The sequence below is a fragment of the Aethalodelphis obliquidens genome, unplaced genomic scaffold (genome assembly GCF_003676395.1).
Source record: "Aethalodelphis obliquidens isolate GAN/ISIS:26980383/991018 unplaced genomic scaffold, ASM367639v1 scaffold141, whole genome shotgun sequence".
In the NCBI taxonomy this organism is placed as follows: domain Eukaryota; kingdom Metazoa; phylum Chordata; class Mammalia; order Artiodactyla; family Delphinidae; genus Aethalodelphis; species Aethalodelphis obliquidens.
The window spans coordinates 49,156-71,827 of record NW_020838085.1 but is presented as its reverse complement, the minus strand read 5'-3'; the positions used below and the strand labels follow the sequence as shown (position 1 = coordinate 71,827).

Genomic DNA, 22,672 nt, shown 5'->3' with positions numbered 1-22,672 from the left:
GAAAAATGAATAAAACTAAAGGCAAACAACAAATCTTAAAAAACATTGACAGTAAACATGAAAAAAAAATATCAATAAAGAGGTCACTGACATCTATTGGATAAATACAAAACCTCAGTGATAAAGGCAAGGTTCATGAACAGATAATTTATATAACATATATATAATTAACAGCAAAGATACAAAATGTTAATTCTCATGAGCAATCAAAAAAATGAAAATTGAAGTGAAGAACTTTTAATCACAAAGAAAGAGATCCAATTTCTTTCATTCAATGCTGGTTAGAGGTGACACTGGAGGAGGGGTGAAATGACACTGACACACCTCTTTACAAAAGCCCTTTTGCAAATATGTACTGATACATACTTTAGAAGAAATGCAGGCAATTCAGAGACTCTCACCTTCAAAAAAATCTAAATAGGGAAAAAGTATTATACACAAAAGTGTTCACTACTACAGTATTTACATTAACAAGAAAATAAAAGAAGGAAACAACCTATGCTTGTGATTATGTTTAAGTAATCTATAAGAGTGTCTTACTGGATGAAATACTCTACAATAGTTGTCAGTGTTAATTTATATAATTAATAAGAGTCTACAGCATCCAAGTAAAAGTTTCGATTGAGTAATCAGATTTCAACTTAACATAGGCAGTAAGATCCCAAGTATGTTATAAATAAGCTAATAAAAGCAAAATAGAGAATAAGAGTAAGACACCAAAATATTAGTAAGAGTATGCTCTAAATATTCACATTCCAGATGATGTTTTCTGTGTTTCTACACTTTCCAATTTTCCTTAATGATGATACATTAATTTTTTAAAAATCTGTGAATTTTATTTTCTTTTTCATTAAAATAACTTACCTAATTCAGAAAAATTACACAATAATTATTTTCTTTCCCTAAAAAGATATCTTAAAACAAGGGAGAAATTTTTAACTTCATGGAGCCTCTCCACCAGTAGTGAAAATTCTAATTCTGTATTTTAAATGGGAGTGAAATAAATCTCTATACTATATATGTTACTTTAATGAGGCTTCTCTTACTAGGTGCCAAGTACAATTATTAACTGATCACTATTTTATTATTAAAGACAATTAATGTCAGAACCATAAAAACATAGTATAATATAAACTAGACTTAACTTTTCAAGAAAAATACTTAAGCACATATAATACTATGCAAAGTCAAAGCCAGTCAAAAGTATGGTTTACAGAGGGCATCAGTTTTATACTTGAACTCTTGGAGAAAATGAATAAATATTCAATAAATAATTCAAAATTTTAATATACTTATCCTTCTTTACTTGTACTTAGTTCTTTAGTAACCCATCCCCTTGGGGTGAAAAACATTTCCTTAAATAAAATTTTCATTATTTTATAACCAATGTATTTTATTTTAATAATTTCTATTTTGATTTAATCATTTAAATTGCCCACACAATAAACAAAGTACTAACCTGACCTTTGTTTTTTATTATATCTTGTTTTTCAAAAAATATTTATTTATTTGGCTGCACGGGGTCTTAGCTGAGGCATGCGGGATCTAGTTCCCTGACCAGGGATCAAACCTGGGCCCCCTGTATTGGGAGCACAGAGTCTTAAACCACTGGACCACCAGGCAAGTCCCTATATCCTTTTTTTTTTTTTTTTTGCGGCACGCGGGCCTCTCACTGTTGTGGCCTCTCCCACTGCGCAGCACAGGTTCCGGACACGCAGGCTCAGCAGCCATGGCTCACAGACCCAGCCGCTCCACGGCACGTGGGATCCTCCCAGACTGGGGCAGGAACCCGTGTCCCCTGCATCGGCAGGCAGACTTCCAACCACTGCGCCACCAGGGAAACCCTATCCTATTTTTTTAAGCAAAGGTAAATCATGTGAGATTATATCCAGGCTATTTATTAAAATTCAATCTCACAGACTCACAAACACACAAGAATCGTATCGTAAATTTACTAACATTTCTATTTTTAAAAAATAAGTATCATGCTCTAATTTTTTAAACTTAATTTTTAAGTTAACTTTAATTTTTTAAACTTCTAGCTCCTTAAGCATAAATATTTGGTTTATGCACATCAATTTCATATTACGTACCAGTAGCTTGAACGTAACATGGTCGAATAAGTGGTGCTGTTTTTGGAATCATAGGAGAGTGTGACAAACAACACTGAGTGTAAAGTTCTGAAGCTGCGAAGAAATTAATTCGAACTTGAATGCTAAAGTCGTAAGTTGCCACCTGACAGACAAAAAATACATTATAAATGTGACTATTTTTGCTATAAAAATTGTGATTTTTAAAAATTCAAATACAGTTGGCATACGTTATGTTAGTTTCAGTTGTGCTACACAGTGATTTGACATTTGCATATATTATGAGATGATCACCATGATAAGTCTAGTAATCAACTGTCCCCATACAAAGCTATTACAACGTTACCGACCATTTTCTCCTTATGCTGTATATTACACCCCTGTGGCTTATTTATTTTATAACTGGAGGTTTGTATCTCTTTATTCCCTTCACCTATTTCAACCAATACTATTTTTTATTGTACATATTTAAAGTTTACAACTTGATGATTTGATTTACATATACATAATGAAATAACACAATCAAGCTAATTAACATATCCATCACCTCACATAGTTACCTTGTTGTGTGTGTGAGAGAGACAGAGTTAGCAAATTTCAAGTATAAAGTACAATATTGTTACCAGAAGTAACATATGACCCAGCAATCTCCCTTCTGGATGTTCACTTAAAGGAACTGAAATCAGGATCTCAAAGAGATACCTGCACTCCTATGTTCACTGCAGCATTATTCACAATAGTCAAGATATGGAAACAACCTACATATTCATGAACGGATAAAAAAATAAATGTGGTATACACATACAACGAAATATTTTTCAGTTTTAAAAATAGAAGGAAATCCTGCCATTTGCAACAACGTGGATGGACCTGTGGGACATTATACTAAATGAAATAAACCAGACACAGAAACACAAATAATGTATGGTCTAACTTACATGTAGAATCTAAAACAGTCAAACTCATAGAAGCAGAGAGTAGAACGGTGGTTGCCAGGGACTGGGGGGAAGGGAGATATGGGGAGATGTTGGTCAAAGGGTGCAAAGTTTCAGTTATGCAAGATGAGTAAGTCCTGGAGATCTGACGAGATACTATGGATTTAGCAAAACAGCAGTTTAAAAAAAAAGACAGTTTCAAAAAGAAAATTATCATATGACATTGAAAGAACATTTTTTTTTTTCAAAATAAGACTTGGCTTATTTTTCATTAGTCCAAAAATAATTCTTAAAAATAAAAAATAAAAATATTAAAAATAATTGCTATTAATTCAAAATGGACCAAAGACCTAAATATAAAACCTAAAACTATAAACCTTGTAGAAGAAAATGTAGGAGAAAAATCTTTCTTAAGTGCAATACAAAAATAATCATCTATAAAAAAAATAAATTGTACTTTATCAAATTTTAAATTTATTTACTTATTTATTTATTTTTGGCAGTGTTAGGTCTTCGCTGCTTTGCACGGGCTTTCTCTAGTTGTGGCGAGCGGGGGCTACTCTTCGCGGCGGTGCACGGACTTCTCATTGCAGTGGCTGCTCTTGTGGAGGACGGGGTCTAAGTGCATGGGCTTCAGAACCTGCAGCGTGTGGGCTCAGTAGTTGCGGGTTGCAGGCTCTAAAGCGCAGGCTCAGTAGTTGTGGCACACGGGATTAGTTTATCCACTGGCACATGGGATCTTCCCGGACCAGGGCTCAAACCCGTGTCCCCTGCATTGGCAGGTGGATTCTTAACCACTGCACCACCAGGGAAGCCTCTCTCAAACTTTAAATATCTGTTCTGTTAATGATAATGTTAAAAAATAAAATTACAAGCCAAAAACATATTTCTCACAAAAAAATCCATCTTACATCCAAAATATATAAAGAACATACAAAGATTAATAAAAAACAAAGTACCCAATGAAAAACTATGTATTGAAAAGACAATTCAGAAAAGAAAATGTACATATGACATATTACCACATAATTAGGTGTTTAACATCATCAGATATTAGGGAAATGCAATTTGAAATCACAGAAGATAACACTTCATACCTATCAAAATGCTTAAATAAAAATGATATTACCAAGTGCTGATAAAGATGTAAGCACCTAATACATTTATGAATTGCTGATAGGAATGCAAAATTTTATAGTCATTTTGGAAAAGTTTTCTCGTTTCTTAGAAAATTAAATACATACTTAACATAAGGCCCAGAACTCCCAACCCTAGGTGTTTACCAAAGAGCAGTGAAAACTTATTCATACACAAACCTGCATGCAAATGTTTTTAGTGGCCTTATTCATAATCGTGAAAACCTGAAAACAAGCCAAATTCCCTCCCAATAGTGAACGGATAACAAACTTTGGTAAATGCATCCAACAGCTTTCTACAATAAAATGGAATGAACTACTGTTACACAGAATAATACGGATGAATTTCAAATGTAGTATTCTAAGTGACAGAAGCCAGATTGATAAGGCAACCTATTTTATGATTTCATTCATATCATATACAAGTGAAAAGGCAAAATTATACAAACAAAATGAGATCAGTGTTTGCCCTGAACTGAAGGTGGGGGAGAAGGTGACTACAAATAAGGACAAGAAAAATTTAGGAGAGGTGATTTTCTATGAAATATCCAGAATAGATAAATCCATAGAGACTGAATGCAGATTGGTGGCTGCCAGTGGCTGGTGGGAAGAGGGCTGGGGAGAAACTGCTTAATGGGTAAAGGGTTTTACTTTGGAGTGACGGAAATGTTTTGAAATGAGATAGATGGGGTGGTTATACCATATTGTGAAGGCACTAAATTGTTTACTTCCAAATGGCTAATTTTATGTTATAGAAATTGACACTCAATAAATTATTTTTTAAAAAATAAATGAAGGACAAATCAATCAGAGGTTTCCAGGAATTCCCCAGATATCTACCATGTGATGATCTCAAGATTCTACAGAAATAAAAAATATGTGTTAAATAAAATGAAGAGCTAAATAATAAAAAGCATATAGTTACAGCTTGCCATGCATATTACCCTACTAGGCAAACTCTTGGGCTTTTTGTTTCAGTATTAGCTGGCTGCTATGGTCTGAAAATATCCCCCCAAAATTCATATGTTGAAATCCTAACCCCCAAAGATGATACAATTAGGAGGTGGGGCTTTGAGAAGTGCTTAAGCCATGAGGATGGAGTCCTCATGACTGGGATTAGAGTCTTATAACTATAATTAGTGCCTTGTAAAAGAGACTCCAGAGAGATTCCTGGCCCCTTCCATCCTATGAGGACACATCAAGAAGTCCGCGACTCAGAAGCAGCCCTAACCCCACCAATTCTGGTGCCATGATCCTAGACATCCAGGATCCAGAACTGTGAGAAATAAATTTCTGTTACTTATAAACCACCCAGACTGTGGTATATTGTTATAGCAGCCTGAACAGACTAAGACAATGGCCACGTCACTGCCAATTCCATCTCCCGTCATAGAATCTTTTGCAAATAATCTGTTCCCATAACAGAATTATAGAAGCATAAAAATACTGTAACATGTTTTATTTTCATGGATGTTTCATTTATCTTGACAAATCAGAGCAAGCAACTCATTCCCATGATAATCTATTTCTGCGGTGATACCAGCACACAGGTGTCAAGGAGTAAATTGAAAAAAGATATAGTTCATGTCCAAATACTACACTTTTATATCTTTCTCAAAACAAAACAAAACTTTGTTTGATCTTATTTCTCCTGGAATTTCTCATTGTTAGTCATCAACAACCAGTTATATTTTGTCTCATTTCTATTTTTCCTCTTCTGGTTTTTTTTCATTTTTTACTTGTTATATTAATAGAAATCAATACTTTCACACATATTTTAATAGTATTTATATTATTTTTTAGGTTACTATTGTATTCTTTCCTTTTTATATATATAATATGAACTCATTTTAAACTCAAGTAATGCTATACACTGACACAGAAGACATGTGAGTGGCCCACAAGGAAAGGAGAGGGTTGAGTGACTTAGTGTAAACAAACAAGTCTAGTCAAGGATGCCAAATACAATTGTAATTGTCCACAAGCAGTTTTGATTGTACCCAAACCTGGTGCAACGTAGGAAAGGAAGGGTTACAACTAGAAATAAATCAAGTCCTTTATTGCTGATTTCACATTTTCCTGCTGCATAGGTCAAACAAGAGAGCACCCACTGACAATTTACATCTACACACACACAAAGATAGATAACTTACAAGTAGCTATAAATATAGTGGAGGACACCTGAAATGCCTCACTGGCACAAATTTAGTGAGCAAAATCTCACAGGGTGTGCTGTCTCTGCAGGGTTCTTTATGTTCTTCTTATTGTCGGATTGAATTACACTTCTATACACTAGGTAAATCTCCCTTTAAACTACCTAGTAAATGTTGAACAATTCAAAATCTTAAGCAATGTGCAGCACTCCAGAAAACTATAAATATATATAATTTATTTTAATTTTATAATCAATTTTAGAACACTAGAAGAGCCACAGTCCAAACATTAAGAAATAGATTTCTAAGCTTTTAACTGTTGAAAGTGTTAAATAGTAAACTGGACTGAAAAATTATCAAATTGCATATGCATCCTCCCCAAAAGTCATGTAACATTTAAATTGGATTATGTATTTTTTCTAATTTTTAGTGACCCTTAAGCTAAATGCTTTTGTGGATAAAGGATGAAATTAAAAACACAGTTCCACTGTATGAAAACATAAAATCACAATATCGACTTATTAAGACAAGATATAACTTGATCTCAGCAAAATTAAAAACCTATAAATTAAATTACTGCTGAAACTCATTTATTTTCCTATTGAAGAATGTGTGTATGTGTGTGTGTCTGTCTGCATACCTCTGTACACATGAAAGATGCAGATGCAGGCACTGGATAAGAGAATGATAGACTTCAATGCTTCAAAATAATCTGTCACAAAAGGATTATTTTCTTTTAATTTTGAGGTTTTGTTTTTATCAAAATTATAAGAGTACATACTTGAGGAAATAAAAATAATCCTACAAGCTTATTTTGAAAATCAGCATTCCCTTCCCTCCACCGATGTATACTCACACACACACACACACACACACACACACACACACACACACACACACACACACACACAAACACACAGAAATCCAGATGCAATCATTTTCGACTCTCCTAGTTATTTCTTTTGGATTTACCTCAACACAGCTAAATAACCTACATAGAGTGTCATAAAACAAGCTTCAATAAATTTAAACGTATTTAAATAATACAAAGAATATTCTCTAATTACAATGTAATTATATTAAAAATAAATAACAGAAGGAAATATGGTAAATTCACAAATATGTGGAAATTAAGTAACATCCTAAATAACCAATAGGTCAAAGAAGAAATTACATGAGAAATTGCAAACTTTGATGAATGGAAAACACAAAATACCAAAACTTTTGGGATATGGGTAAAGCACTGCTTAGAGGGAAATCTATAGCTGTAAAACCTATACAAAAAATTAAGAGGGCTTCCCTGGTGGCACAGTGGTTGAGAGTCTGCCTGCCGATGCAGGGGACACACGTTCGTGTCCCGGTCCGGGAGGATCCCACATGCTGCGGAGCGGCTGGGCCCGTGGGCCATGGCCGCTGATCCTGCACGTCCGGAGCCTGTGCTCTGCAACAGGAGAGGCCACAACAGTGACAGGCCCGTGTACCGCAAAAAAAAAAAAAAAAATTAAGAAAAATCTCAAATCAATACCTTCTACCTTAAAAAACAAGAAAAAAGAAAAGTAAACTAAACTCAAAGAAAGCAGAAGGAAGTAAATAATAAAAGATAAAGTGAAAATGAACAAAATCAAAAACAGTATAGAAAATCAACCAAAAGCTGAATCTTAAAAATACCAACAAAATGGACAAACCTTTAGATAGTCTAGGATGAAAGGTGAGATAATTTAATAAAATCAGAAATGAAATAGGCAACTTTACTACCTACCTTACTGAAATAAAAATAGTAAGAGAACACCATGAATAACTGTATGCCACTAAATTAGATAACGTAGACTAAATTTCTCAGGAAGAAATAGAAAATTTGATCACCTTTACCCATGAAGTGGGGAGAAGGTGGTCAAAAGGTACAAACTTCCAGTTACAAGATAAATAAGCCCTGGTGATGTAATATACAGCAGGGTGACTCTAGTTAATGATACTGTATTGTATACTTGAAAGTTGCTAAGAAAGCACATCTTAAATGTTCTCATCACAAGGAAAAATACTGTAACTATATGTGGTGATGAATGTTAACTAAACTTACTGTGGTAATCATTTCACTATATATATATATATATCTAATCATTATGCTATACACCTAAAACTAATGCATGTTATATGTCAATTATATCTCAATAAAAAAAAGAAACATGGAGGGACTTCCGTGTCAGTCCAGTGGGTAAGACTCCGCACTCCCAATACAGGGGGCCTGGGTTCGATCCCTAGTCAGGGAACTAGATCCCGCATGCATGCCACAATTAAGAAGCCTGAATGGCGCAACTAAGAGTCCGCATGCCGCAACTAAGAAGGTTGCATGCCACAACGAAGATCCTGAGGGCCACAACACCTGGTACTGCCTGCCTAAATAAATAAATAAATACATAAATAAAATTATTAGGAAAAAGAAAGAAAATACTAGTCTCATAATTATAGGTCTCATTAAAAAAGAAAGAAAGAAAGAAACATGGAAACTCACCTGGAAGAAGTATAGAGAAAACTATTAAAATATAGATGAAGCTGGGGGGTGGGGGAGTAGGGAAGAACTATTGGCCTTAGTTTACTCAAGGGAAGTCAGAGTACTAATTCTAGCAAAACAGAAAGTTCCCAAGAGAGAAAATATAAATACTAAAGGAACATCAGGTCATATCAGAATGAGTAATAGGAAATTAAACCAACATTCATTGGGCTCCATCCAAAGCAGGACATTAGACAGAAGAAACTCATGTGAAATCTATATAAAATCTAAGAGGCAATACTGACAAAGAAAGAATTGAGAAATGAGAAAGAAGAAGAACTCTCCTTTTGTTGCAGATGCTATAAATTTTTACTATGAGAAATATATGCAAAACTTGAAAACAGAAAAGGCTACCCATGATTTGACCTGACACAGAAATGCTATTCATGTTTAAGGACTGGGATGACAGATATACTGTATCAAGTAATAAAATCATGCCACTTTCAATGATATAGATTTGGTTTTTTGAGTTGTCTTGTTCAGATGTGTATCTTTTTAATTCAATATAGTATTTCCCAATATTCTACAAAATCCTGACAATTTCTGTCAATTTCTTTTCTTTCTTTCCATTTTATTATGGGTTATATTTTATTAGTTTCTACAAATACCCTTGTATATGTAATTAAAGGCTTAAGCATATGGTAATTATCCCCCAACCAAACTTAATCCCAGAAGAAACAAACTGTGACTGCAAATTTCCCCCCTAAGGATATGCAAAGTGGAACAGAAAAAAAGGGACTATATAAAAATGGTCATTGACATTTTGATGATGGCAACCTTATGAAACTGAAGATTCTGAATGCTAATGACTAGAAGGAAAGTAATAAGCCTCAAAGAAAGGATATGAAAATTTTGTGTCTATAGGCTAAAGAAATATATACTATTCTTCATCATGTTTGGATTCCTAAGATGGCATCATGACAAGCCAGGAGGCTGAGGACATAACATTTATCGTCTAAGCTCTGCAGATCACCAGCAGCTAGCCTTGACAAGTCCCCTGGCCTCACTGTGCACTGGCTTCTACAATTGGAAAAAGGAGAAAAATCTAAGGTCTCAATGCCTGTCTTATTGGATTCATATGGAAATTAAGTGACATTGGATATTAGGGCACTTTACAAACTCTAAGTACTATATAATTATCAACTAAAGGATTGTTATTATAATTTTAAATATAAAATTTGAATAGATCTAGTAGATTGAATTAGTAATTTAGAAAACATATGACAAAGCAAAGCCTGAGATCAGATGACTTCAATGATGAAATAGATCACTAATTTAAAGAAGAATTAACACAATTCTTTCAAAAACAGAAGAGGAGAAAACACTTCTCAACTCACTCTAAGAAGTCAGTATTACCCTGATACTAAAACCAGACAAAGACAGTTGAAGAAAACTATAGACCAATATTCCTTATGAACAGGGATGCAAAACTCCTCAAGAAAACACTAGGAAACTAAATCTAGAAACGTATAAAAAGGATTATACTCCATGATCAAGGGAGACTTATCCCAGGAATGTAAGGTTGATTTAACATACAAAAATCAATCAATATAATGTACCACATTAATAGAATAATGGGCAAAATCATGTGATCATCAAACTGCATGCAAAAAAATTTTTGACAAAATGCAACCTTCTTTCATGATCAAAATACTCAAACTAGGAATAGAAGGGAACTTTCTCAACCTGATAAAGGGAATCAACAAAACATTTTTTAAAATAACACTGCTAACATCATATTTAAAAGCGAAAGACATATGCTTTCCTCCTAAGATGAGGAACAAGACAAAGATCTTTGCTCTTGCTACTTCTATTCAACATTGTACTGAAGATTCTAGAAATCAGGCAGTGAAACAAGTAAAAGGCAACCAAACTGGAAAGGAAGAAATAAAATGCTCTATTTGCAGATGGCATGTTCTTGTACATAGGAAATTCTAAGGAATCTACTAACAAACCATAAGAACTAATGTATAAGTTAAACGTGGTTGCAGAAAAACTAGATCAATGTTTAAAATCAATTGTTTTTCTACACACTTGAAATGAATAATCTGAAAATAAAATTAAGAGAACAATTCCATTTACAAGAGCATCAAAAATAATTATTTAGAAATAAATTTAATAAGGAAAGAGGAAATTTGTACATTGACAACTACAAAACATTGTTGAAAAAATTAAGAAAGATTTAAATAAATGGAAAAACATCCTATGTTCATGGATTAGAAGACTTAATATTGTTAACATGGCACTACTCCCCAAATTGATCTAAAGATTCTTCATAATCCTTATCAAAATCCCACCCAGACTTTTTGCAGTAATTGACAAGGTCAGCCTAAAATTCATATGGAAATGCATGGGACACAAAGTAGTCAAAAATACTACTGGAGAACAAAATTGGTGGACTCACATTTTCCAATTATAAAAACTACAAAGTTATTATAATCAAGACCTTGTGTTATTGGAATAAGGACAGACATATAGATCAATGGAACATAACTGAATGTCCAGCAATAAACTTTTATATTTATGTTTAACTGATTTTAGACAGGAGTGTGAAGGCAATTTAATGTGGTAAAATAATATTTTCAATAAATGGTCCTGGGACAAATGGACATCACATGCAAAAGAATGAAACTGGACTCATATCACACATACACAAAAAATAATTCAAAATGGATTACAGACCTAAATGTAAAAGCTAATACTCTAAACAAAACTCTTAGAAACAAATATAGAAATCTCATGACTTGAGTTAGGTAATAGCTTCCTAGATATGATACCAAAAAGCACAAGTGACAAATGAAAAAGAGATACATGGGACTTTTGTCACATGTGTCTTTTATATTAGCAGATGATAATAGCCAGTGTGAAGACAATGTGAAGAAAATACAGCTTGGTGCCACATTAGGATGTAAGCTTTCTACTATAATCCTAAAGTCAAGAATAATGCAGGAGGGGGCTCCCCTCGTGGCGCAGTGGTTGAGAGTCCGCCTGCCGATGCAGGGGACATGGGTTCGTGCCCCAGTCTGGGAAGATCCCACATGCTGCGGAGCGGCTGGGCCCATGAGCCGTGGCCACTGGGCCTGCGCATCTGGAGCCTGTGCTCCGCAAAGGGAGAGGCCACAGCAGTGAGAGGCCCGCGTACCGCAAAAAAAAAAAAAAAGAAAAAAAAAAAGAATAATGCAGGATACCTAGTAGGTGCCCAATAAACATTTGTTGAATGATGATGATTGATGGAAATATAAACTGATACAAGTTTGGTGGTGATAATGTGGATATATGTACCAATAATTAAAAAGCACATAACCTTTCCTCACCAATTCCAATTCTAAATATCCAAAAGAAACAACAGAACAAGTCCTCAGAAATGAACATGCCAGTTTATTCACTGCACTTTAATTCACTCGTCGAATACTTATTGTCTGATATGTGCCAAAAAATATATTAATGCTACAAATATAATGTTGAACTATATATCATACTGTTTTCTTCCTTTGAATAATAATATGATTGATGACATACAGATATCTGACTAGATTAAGAAACGACATCTATCCTGGGTTAAAACGTGTGTTAAATTAGTATGTGAAAGATATTTCCCAACATGGCCTTAAAGCATATTGCTTCATAGGAAATTAGGAATAAGATAAGCCAAGAAAAATAACTGATCTTGTTCTAGAAATTCTAAACAAGGTAGTATGATAAGAAAAAAGTGGTAAAAATTATCATTATTAAAATAGAAGAGACAATAATATTTGCAATCTATTGTTTTGTTTTGTTTTTGTTTTTTTGCGGTACGCGGGCCTCTCACTGTTGTGGTCTCTCCCTTTGCGGAGCACAGGCTCCAGACGCGCAGGCTCAGCGGCCATGGCTCACGGGCCTAGCCGCTCTGCAGCATGTGGGATCTTCCCGGACGGGGGCACGAACCCGTGTCCCCTGCATCGGCAGGCAGACTCTCAACCACTGCACCACCAGGGAAGCCCTGCAATCTATTACAGTATTCCTAAAAAAAATCTAAAATAAATTGAAGGATAATTAAAAGTAACTGATGTTTAAAGTAAGATAAACAGTTTTACACCTCATTAACATAATTTATTTTCAAAATATTGATGAGAGCATAAAAATAATAAAACCCAATCATTTACACTGCACAAAACAGCATAGAAAAATTATTTCAAAATATTTCAAACTTTTGCTGAGCAGTATAAAATGCTTTAATAACATAAACGGCATATCTTTTTTCTGAATATGAAGCTCAATTTTATACAGAAACCACTTCTCTCTAAATTTTTTATTAATTTAATGCAACACAAACCAAAATTACCATAGAAGTTTTAGCTATAAACTCAAGAAAAAGATTCTAAAGTTCATCAAGAAAAATGGCCAAGGGGCTTCCCTGGTGGTGCAGTGGTTGAGAATCTGCCTGCCAATGCAGGGGACACGGGTTCGAGCCCTGGTCTGGGAGGTTCCCACGTGTCGCAGAGCAACTGGACCCGTGAGCCACAACTACTGAGCCTGCATGTCTGGAGCTTGTGCTCCGCAGCAAGAGAGGCTGCGACAGTGAGAGGCCCGCGCACCACGATGAAGAGTGGCCCCCACTCACCACAACTAGAGAAAGCCCACGCGCAGAAATGAAGACCCAATATAGCCAAAAATAAATAAATAAATAAATAAATAAAATTTAAAAGAAAAATGGCCAATGGTATTTTAAAAGGAAAAGAATATAGTTATCCTACCAGAGAATTAAAAGAATTTTAATAGTACCAACCAGGCCAAATTGTTAGCAAATAAATCATTACTGTTGTATGGTGGCTTGTTATGCAAGAAGAATCAAAGAATTTTAAGTGCAATTTAAAATTCACCTTTCACCTCTGAGGTTGGCAGAATATTACATACACATACATATATAATGGATGCAACCTAGTTGTACAAAGAAAGACGACAGTAAGCAACATTTTACATTGTTACTAGTGGCTAATACTACTGGTATAACCTTTTTGAAGAGCAATTTGACAACGCATATCAATAGCCTAAAATATGTGCACAGAGTTTGACCCAATTATTCTACTTCTAGGATGATATAATGAACGCCTATAATGTGAAAACAAACAGTTATTTACAAGGATGTTTCTTACAGAATCATTTATAGAGTCAAAAAATGGAAAAACCTTAAGTGTACAGTAAGAAGGATTAGTTTAATAACTATAACATAGTATAGCCATAAAATATTATCCCTAAAAAATTAAATTGCATTTAGAATACTTAATGACACAAAAAGCAATTGATAACATTTAAATTAATACACTCAGGAAAAAAAATGCAGGTTAAAAATGTTCATAAAGTATTATTTCATTATAATTATAGACATAGAAATATAAGTATAGAGATAGAAGGAGAAAAAACAAAGATACCCCAAAATATAAACAGAGGTCATTGTTATGTATTAGGATTTATTTTGTATTCTTTCTTTCTGCTTTTCTAAACTTCCCATTTAATTTTGACAAGAGACTTTAATAATCAGGAGGAGAATATCACTGATATGCAAGATTGAAATATAAGATGATGCTGAGAAAACCTGCAAATCGTTAGGATACGTGGGAGTTGAGTAGGCTTTGAAAGCTATTAAAATACTGTAAAAATTAAAAAGATAAACATCCTCTGAATCTCTTCAAATAACTTGTTAATTATGCTTTTGTCTGAATTAGAAAGACAAGTCACAGATTGTATTATTCAACAAATAATTGTAATACCTTGACAATATTTCATGCACTTCAAAATCCTTTGCTGAAAAGATAAAAGGAAAATGTAAATAATGTGTATTTTGATATTATCTGATAGCCCAAATTAGGCCAAAGGAAACTATTCCTAAAATGACTTTCAAAAAAAGCAAAGATGTTCTCTCTCTTCTGGATAACCCTGCTAAAGAGTATCTATCTAAATGTCACTGGTTCATGAATGTAGATGAATAATTATTACACAGTAAACCTGTAGAAATCAAATATAGTATGGTATACATCTTAATTATTACACACTAAACCTGTAGAAATCAAATATAGTATGGTATACATCTTAATGTTGTATAATACAACTTAATGTTGTAGATAAAATTAAAATTTTTCATTTTCTTTAATATCAGAAGAGTAACCTTTGATATCTCATCCACTATGATTGTCAAAAACTAGAACAGACAAAAGAGTAAACTCTGTAGACATTATCATTCCATGTGAACCATATGTGCACAAAACCCACAAAATACATGCCAGCTAATGTACTGCACCTAAGAAGGCAAAATTAATCTTTAGCATTTTCTTAAATCTGAATGTGTCCTTAAATTTTCTTGACTTTTTCCTCCTGAAAGCTAAATAACAGCTATCATTGTTCCTAAAATAAGATTTTAATCTCAGTAAACCCTGTAGTTTAGTAACATTACTAAAAAATGGATTATTAAAGATGTACTTTGTTAGCATTCAATACACCTTCTTGTTGTGTTTTAATTCCTTTCCTTTAGTTGATTCTATCCTACACCTACTGGGTACAAGGCATCATGCTAGTTATGCTGGAATATAAAAAATGTTTTGACATAAGAGTTTCATACTCTAATTGCCATATAGCAGTTTGATTCTTGTTTGGGAGGATGCAGCGACATGCCTTTCCATATCATAGGTAGCAAGACGCTCTCTCTTTGGCACTTCTATTGCCTTCAAAGCAAAAGCATATCAGAGATTGCCCCTGAAATTTTGCCAGTGGTATCCCTTCCTCCTGGGCACATTCTAGGAAAGGTTTTTTTCTTTGATTTTCTTTGCTTGTTGTTTTTGTTGGTGTTTTTAAATCACCAAACATCGAGGGACACTACCCAAGAACCAGTGTTATAGCAACCCCTCTTAAATCTTCACAGCATGTCTTTGGTGATTTCAGGTGATGATTCTAAGAACATCAAGCATACCCCACTCAAATATAAGTAGAAAGCACATGCTGGCTCAAATATAAGTGATTTTGGGGTTAGCCTCAACTTTCCTCTCCTTCACAACATGTCATATCTTGAATTTTCTAGAGAGCATAACTGAGACCACAAGACCACGAAGGCTCCTTGTGTGTGCCCTCTGCACCTCTTGAGATACACTGCAAGCATGAAGCCAGACAACTCCACGATCATTTTACTGAATTAAAGGGTATACCCAGACATGCTCACAAGTAGAAAAAGACCCACTACAAAAAGAACTTAGGTGATCTTCAATAGCTTCTTAGTTAGGATTATCTTAACTCCACAACTCTCCAGTAATGTGAGTAATAGAAAGCTTAACTTACTTCTTTGGGAGAAAATGCTAGGCCACACTCCAGAGATGTCTCTCTCTCTAACTCCAAGGAATATATGTCAGGAAATGCAGTGTCTGTGAATTCCCCTATAAGAGCAGAAAAAGGACACTTTTTTTTTTTAAGCCAGATACATATCTATGATGCTATTGTTAAATGTGGAAATGAAACTTTGAGAAACCTCATCAAAATGTTCACAACAATCAAAAAACAGTCGCTAAAACATCTGTGCGGGGCTGCATAAGGTTGCTAGGTTAAGGAATCACTCTTAATGCCAAGATGCTAATCAGCAAAACTGGTATCCAAAAATGGAACAAATATATATTCAATCAGCAAAACAGAGAGGATAAACCTATTTTTTAAAATCTCCGAAGTTCAAGAATGATATCACAGTCATATTCAGATGAATATAAAAAGGTATAAAGGTCAAGATCAAATAACTGACTGAATCTTAGGTCTGAGAAAATTGAGACTCCCTCTCCAGTGAAGATGGAACAGGGAGAATCCAGACCTCCTCTGATGCCTTACGGAGTTCACAAAGAAGATAAACACAATTTCGTACAAGAAAACTTTTCAACAAAATGGTATCACTCCAGATACAAAGGCATTGGGTGGAGATACAGAAACAACTGTCAAATAGTAACACAAACTTCAGGGTCAAAAATTATAACCACTTAAATAAACTTCTAAAATAAGTTCCTGAAAGATCAAATGTTAGCTACAATAGAACCTCTGCCCTCATCTAAACAATTCTAAAAATCCTTTTTTCTCCCTGAAGTTTTCTGATTAATCCAAGGAATGATAATAATTTCAATTACCCTGTCTCAAAATAAACTTAAATAACTCATTTCATTCTCCTTCACCCTACTCAATTTCTCTCAACTTGATGTATGATATAAAAACCATTAAACAAATGAAGAAAAAGGATCCATTAAGTGTTTATTAACACAAACATGTTTGTGGTGTGGGAAAAAATACATATATTATACAGCAAAGAATATCCACCTAGAATGGCTATATATCTCGAATACATAAAATATAATAAAAATAGATATTCTTAAGTATATTTGAAGTATATATAAACATATAGATTGTGAAATGCAATAATCCAAGACAGCATCAATAAATATTTCTTGAGCACCTATAATGTGCAGAGAACTATGTCAGACAACTCTAGCAGAAAACAAAAATTGGAACCATAGTCCTTGACCTCATGGAGCTCACAGCGTAGTAAGGGAGACAAACAAGTACAAAGCTCTTTTTGATACAAGGTACAATTTGGTTAGTGCTATAATAAAACTCACCTAATGTCCTAAAGGAGCAAAGGCAAAAAAAATAATTTCAACCGATTGGACAGGGGTATGAATGGGGCTAATGATTCATAGGAATGCAGGAGGTTGATGCTAATTTATAAAAGAGGGTAGAATCTCAGGCAGCAGGGACAGAAGAGGAGGAACTAGCCTAGGAGGAGGGAAGCCCAGTGCCAGAGGAAATGTGTAACACAATCTGGTTGCAGTAGAGACAGCTGATGGAGCCTACAATGGGAGAGGTGACTGGAAAGAAAAGGTGGCATCATAGCTAAACAGATCTCAGTATTTCCTCCCCCTTAAGTCATTCTTGTCCTGAAACGATAATGTGAAAAACCAAGTCTAATTTGTCACAGAAGGACATTTATGTTTTAACATACTCATAATAACAAAATACATTTTCAGGACATTTTAAGTATAAACTTTATTGCAAATTGTTAATAATTGTTAAGATCAACTTATATACATCCTAGACTGTGTCAGCAGCCTGCTGTTGAGAACCACTGCTACTGGTAACAGGAAACCAACAAAGCTTTTCAAGCAGAGGGCAGATGGGATAAGATCTTTGCTTGAAGGAGATCACTCTCTGGTATAGGTATGAGGATAAAGGCTTGGAGGCAAGGAAAGCATTTTAAAAGATGATCCAGTGACCTAGAAGGGAAGCTTGAGCTAGGGCTAAGGCAGAATTGTGGAAAGAAATGCATCTTGCCGAGTAGCTCTGCAGAATAACCAGGAAGAGCCTGTGATTCATTAACAAGGTGCATGAATGCATATGAGGCAGTCAGAGTAAAGTGTTAATGCAACTGAAGTTTCAACATCCAGATTTTCCAAAACAGAATATAAATCTCATATGGATTTCCAACTGCCTACTGTTATGATTCCTGGGCTATTCCACAGTCCCCTCAAACACAGCATGCTTGCCTAGATCTATTCCTTCCCTCACATTATATCAACTATGAATAGTCCCTCCCATCACATACGTCTTAGAGTCAAAAACTGGGAGCGATCCAAGACTTCCCCCTCCTCCTTAATACTGATGTCCGCTTGGTAACCACATCGAGGCATTGCTAATTTCTCAGCACCTCTGTACTCTCCTCCTTCCCGTCCCTGGTATCAATGTCTGAGCTCAGGCTCTCATCACTTCTCACCTGTATGGCCACCATACCTAACTGATCCCCCTGTCTCTGTTTTTGCCCCTCCCATACCCACCTTTTCCCCCAGCCCATTTTCAACTTTGCTCCAAAAGGAAAATTAGTGAAGTGCAAGCCTACTCATACCATTGCCTGGATATCAATCCTTTAATTGTGCTGCCTAACCTCTAGGATAAATGTCCAGAAAAAACTATTAGTTACCTGGGTCTCACTTGCCCCTCTATACTCTAGATAGTCCAAACTACTTGCCACACTGACTCATTTCTAGGCCTTTACTTGCATTCTTTCATATCACCTTCTCTGTTTCTCTCCTTATTTCTTCTAAATTCAGATTTCTCCAAGAAATCTTTCCTGTTGGTGATTCTCAGCTAGTTTCCCTTAGCATATGCTTCCTTAGCACCAGGTACTGACCTGTCTTGTAGCATCCACATGCTATATGGTAATAACCCAATTCTTTTTTGTTTTTTGTTTTTTTTTTTTGCGGTACGTGGGCCTCTCACTGTTGTGGCCTCTCCCGTTGCGGAGCACAGGCTCCAGACGCGCAGGCTCAGCGGCCATGGCTCACGGGCCCAGCCACTCCGCGGCATGTGGGATCTTCCCGGACCGGGGCACGAACCTGTGTCCCCTGCATCGGCAGGCGGACTCTCAACCACTGCGCCACCAGGGAAGCCCCTAACCCAATTCTTTGTCTCTCTCTCCTACTGTTATATAGGTGGTCTCCATTTGTCATTTAGATCCAATAGCCATCTTTCTCTGCTCTCCTCTGTCCTGACCTCTACAGACTGATTTATCTAGGTCCCTTGCTCTTCTGTCTCTGATTTGGTTCAACCACAGGGAAATGTCAGCAAGATATCAGAGAGTACGAGGTATTTATGCCCTCATGTCTTCCCTGCCTTGGCTGCAATTCTGGCAAGGACAGCATTTTTTTTTTTTTTTTTTTTTTTTTTACAGTTATAGCTTTTATTAGATGGCCCCTCTTTCAGAGTTTCACCACTCACAGGGCTTCAATAATATCTTGCCTCCTCTTGCTCCTTCCGGCCTAGAGGTAGAAGCAGCTTCCATCCCTTGTCAGTTTTTTTTAACCTGGCTCCCAGGTCCATACATAATTCCTTCACTAAATCATCTTCAGTTAAATGCTTTGAGTCATTTGTTTACTACTAAGACCCTAACTGATAAACTTACTGTTAACTTTTAGAGAACAAGTAAGATGTCTTATTATCTTTATACATTCAAAGTCTAGTATCTGGCCTATAACTGGTATTCAACAAATATGTACTGAAGAAGAAATGACTAAACCAACGGTTGGCAAACATTTTTCTGTAAGGGTTTATATAGTAAATATTTTAGGCTTTGCAAGCCATAAGGTTTCTGTCACAACTATTCAACCCTGCCATTCATGAAAGCATCCAGAAACAATATACAAACAAATGAGTGTGACTGCGTTCTAATAAAACCTTCTTTATAAAAAAACAGGTGTCAGGCCAAATTTGGCCCACAGACTTTAGTTTGCCAACACCTGGAGTAAACAAATGAAATACTTTATAAAAGTGCATTTTTTTCAAACTTAATTTAACATAAAGATACCTAATATATAGGTAAACAAAGAGAGAGAACTCTCCAAAACATTCACCTGAAATTCTTAAGCAATTAAAACTAGCAATTAATAATTTTATTTTCATTTATAGTATATACTTATGTATAATATACTTAACCTACTATATTATATCAATTAATAAGCACAGTTATATGTCATGCATTATCAAAGTCTTCTGATATATATACATGTATTTCTAGAAATAGAACCATTATGGTTTATAGGATATAAGAAAAATATGGGGGACTTCCGGGAAGATGGCGGAAGAGTAAGACGCGGAGATCACCTTCCTCCCCACAGATACACCAGAAATACATCTACGCGTGGAACAACTCCTACGGAGCACCTACTGAACGCTGGCAGAAGACCTCAGACCTCCCAAAAGGCAAGGAACCCCCCACGTACCTGGTTAGGGCAAAAGAAAAAACTAAACAGAGACAAAAGTATAGGGACGGGTCCTGCACCAGCGGGAGAGAGCTGTGAAGGAGAAAAAGTGTCCACACACTAGGAAGCCCCTTCGCGGGCGGAGACTGCGGGGGGCGGAGGGGGGAAGCTTCGGAGCCGCGGAGGAGAGCACAGCAACAGGGGTGCGGAGGAAAAGCGGACAGATTCCAGCGCAGAGGATCGGGCCGACCGGAAATCACCAGCCGAGAGGCTTGTCTGCTCGCCCACCGGGGCGGGCGGGACTGGGAGCTGAGGCTCCGGCTTTTGTCGGAGCGCCGGGAGAGGACTGAGGTTGGCGGCGTGAACACAGCCTGCAGGGCGTTAGTGCACCGTGGCTAGCCGCAAGAGAGTCCGGGGAAAAGTCTGGACCTGCCGAAGAGGCAAGAGACTTTTACGTCCCTCTTTGTTTCCTGGTGCACGAGGAGAGGGGATTAAGAACACTGCTTGAGAGAGCTCCAGGGACGGGCGCGAGCAGCAGCTAAAAGTGCGGAGCCCAGAGACAGACATGAGACGCTAAGGCCACTGCTACCGCCACCAGGAGGCCTGTGTGCGAACACAGGTCACTAGCCACACGCCCTTCCGGGGAGCCTGTGCAGCCCGCCACTGCCAGGGTCCCGGGATCCAGGGACAACTCCCCCGGGAGAACGCACGGCGCGCCTCAGGCTGCAACATCACGCCGGCCTCTGCCGCCGCAGGCCCGCCCCACACTCCGCGACCCTCCCTACCCCCCCGCCTGAGTGAGCCAGAGCCTCCGAATCAGCGGCTCCTTTAACCCCGTCCTGTCTGAGCAAAGAACAGACACCCTCCGGCAACCTACACGCACAGGTGGGGCCAAATCCAAAGCTGAGCCCCTGGGAACTGTGAGAACAAAGAAGAGAAAGGGAAATCTCTCCCAGCAGCCTCAGAAGCAGCGGATTAAAGCTCCACAATCAACTTGATATACCCTGAATCTGTGGAATACCTGAATAGACAACGAATCATCCCAAATTAAGGAGCCCTGTGGATGAAAGGCTCTTGGTGCTGCACGCAGGAGTCAGTGCTGTGCCTCTGGGGTGGGAGAGCCAACTTCAGGACACTGGTCCACAAGAGGCCTCCCAGCTGCACATAATATCAAACAGCAAAAATCTCCGAGAGATCTCCATCTCAACGCCAGCACCCAGCTTCACTCAATGACCAGCAAGCTACAGTGCTGGACATCCTATGCCAAACAACTAGCAAGACAGGAACACAACCCCACCCATTAGCAGAGAGGCTGCCCAAAATCATAGTAAGTCTACAGACACCCCAAAACACACCACCAGACGTGGACCTGCCCACCAGAAAGACAAGATCCAGCCTCATACACCAGAACACAGGCACTAGTACCCTCCACCAGGAAGCCTACACAACCCACTGAACCAACCTTAGCCACTGGGGACAGACACAAAAAACAACAGGAACTACGAACCTTCAGCCTGCAAAAAAGGAGACCCCAAACACAGTAAGATAAGCAAAATGAAAAGACAGAAAAACACACAGCAGATGAAGGAGCAAGATAAAAACCCACCAGACCTAACAAATGAAGAGGAAATAGGCAGTCTACCTGAAAAAGAATTCAGAATAATGATAGTAAGGTTGATCCGAAATCTTGGAGATAGAATGGACAATAGAATGGACAAATTGCAAGAATCAGTTAACAAGGACCTAGAAGAACTAAAGATGAAGCAAGCAACGATGAACAACACAATAAATGAAATTAAAAGTACTCTAGATGGGATCAATAGCAGAATAACTGAGGCAGAAGAACGGATAAGTGACCTGGAAGATAAAATAGTGGAAATAACTACTGCAGAGCAGAATAAAGAAAAAAGAATGAAAAGAACTGAGGACAGTCTCAGAGACCTCTGGGACAACATTAAACGCGCCAACATTCGAATTATAGGGGTTCCAGAAGAAGAAGAGAAAAAGAAAGGGACTGAGAAAATATTTGAAGAGATTATAGTTGAAAACTTCCCTAATATGGGAAA

The 22,672-nt window shown here is 36.7% G+C and overlaps 1 protein-coding gene across 1 annotated transcript in view; it reads right to left on the bottom strand.

Annotated features, from left to right (window-relative positions):
- LOC113616456 (cilia- and flagella-associated protein 47-like) overlaps positions 1 to 22,672 on the bottom strand; it is a gene marked incomplete at its 5' end in the record, with an annotated part of 358,695 nt that overhangs the window by 298,043 nt on the left and 37,980 nt on the right. The window contains 2 exon segments of the mRNA XM_027099781.1: positions 2,094 to 2,235; positions 16,165 to 16,259. Of these exon segments, the coding sequence (XP_026955582.1) occupies positions 2,094 to 2,235; positions 16,165 to 16,259 (237 nt within the window).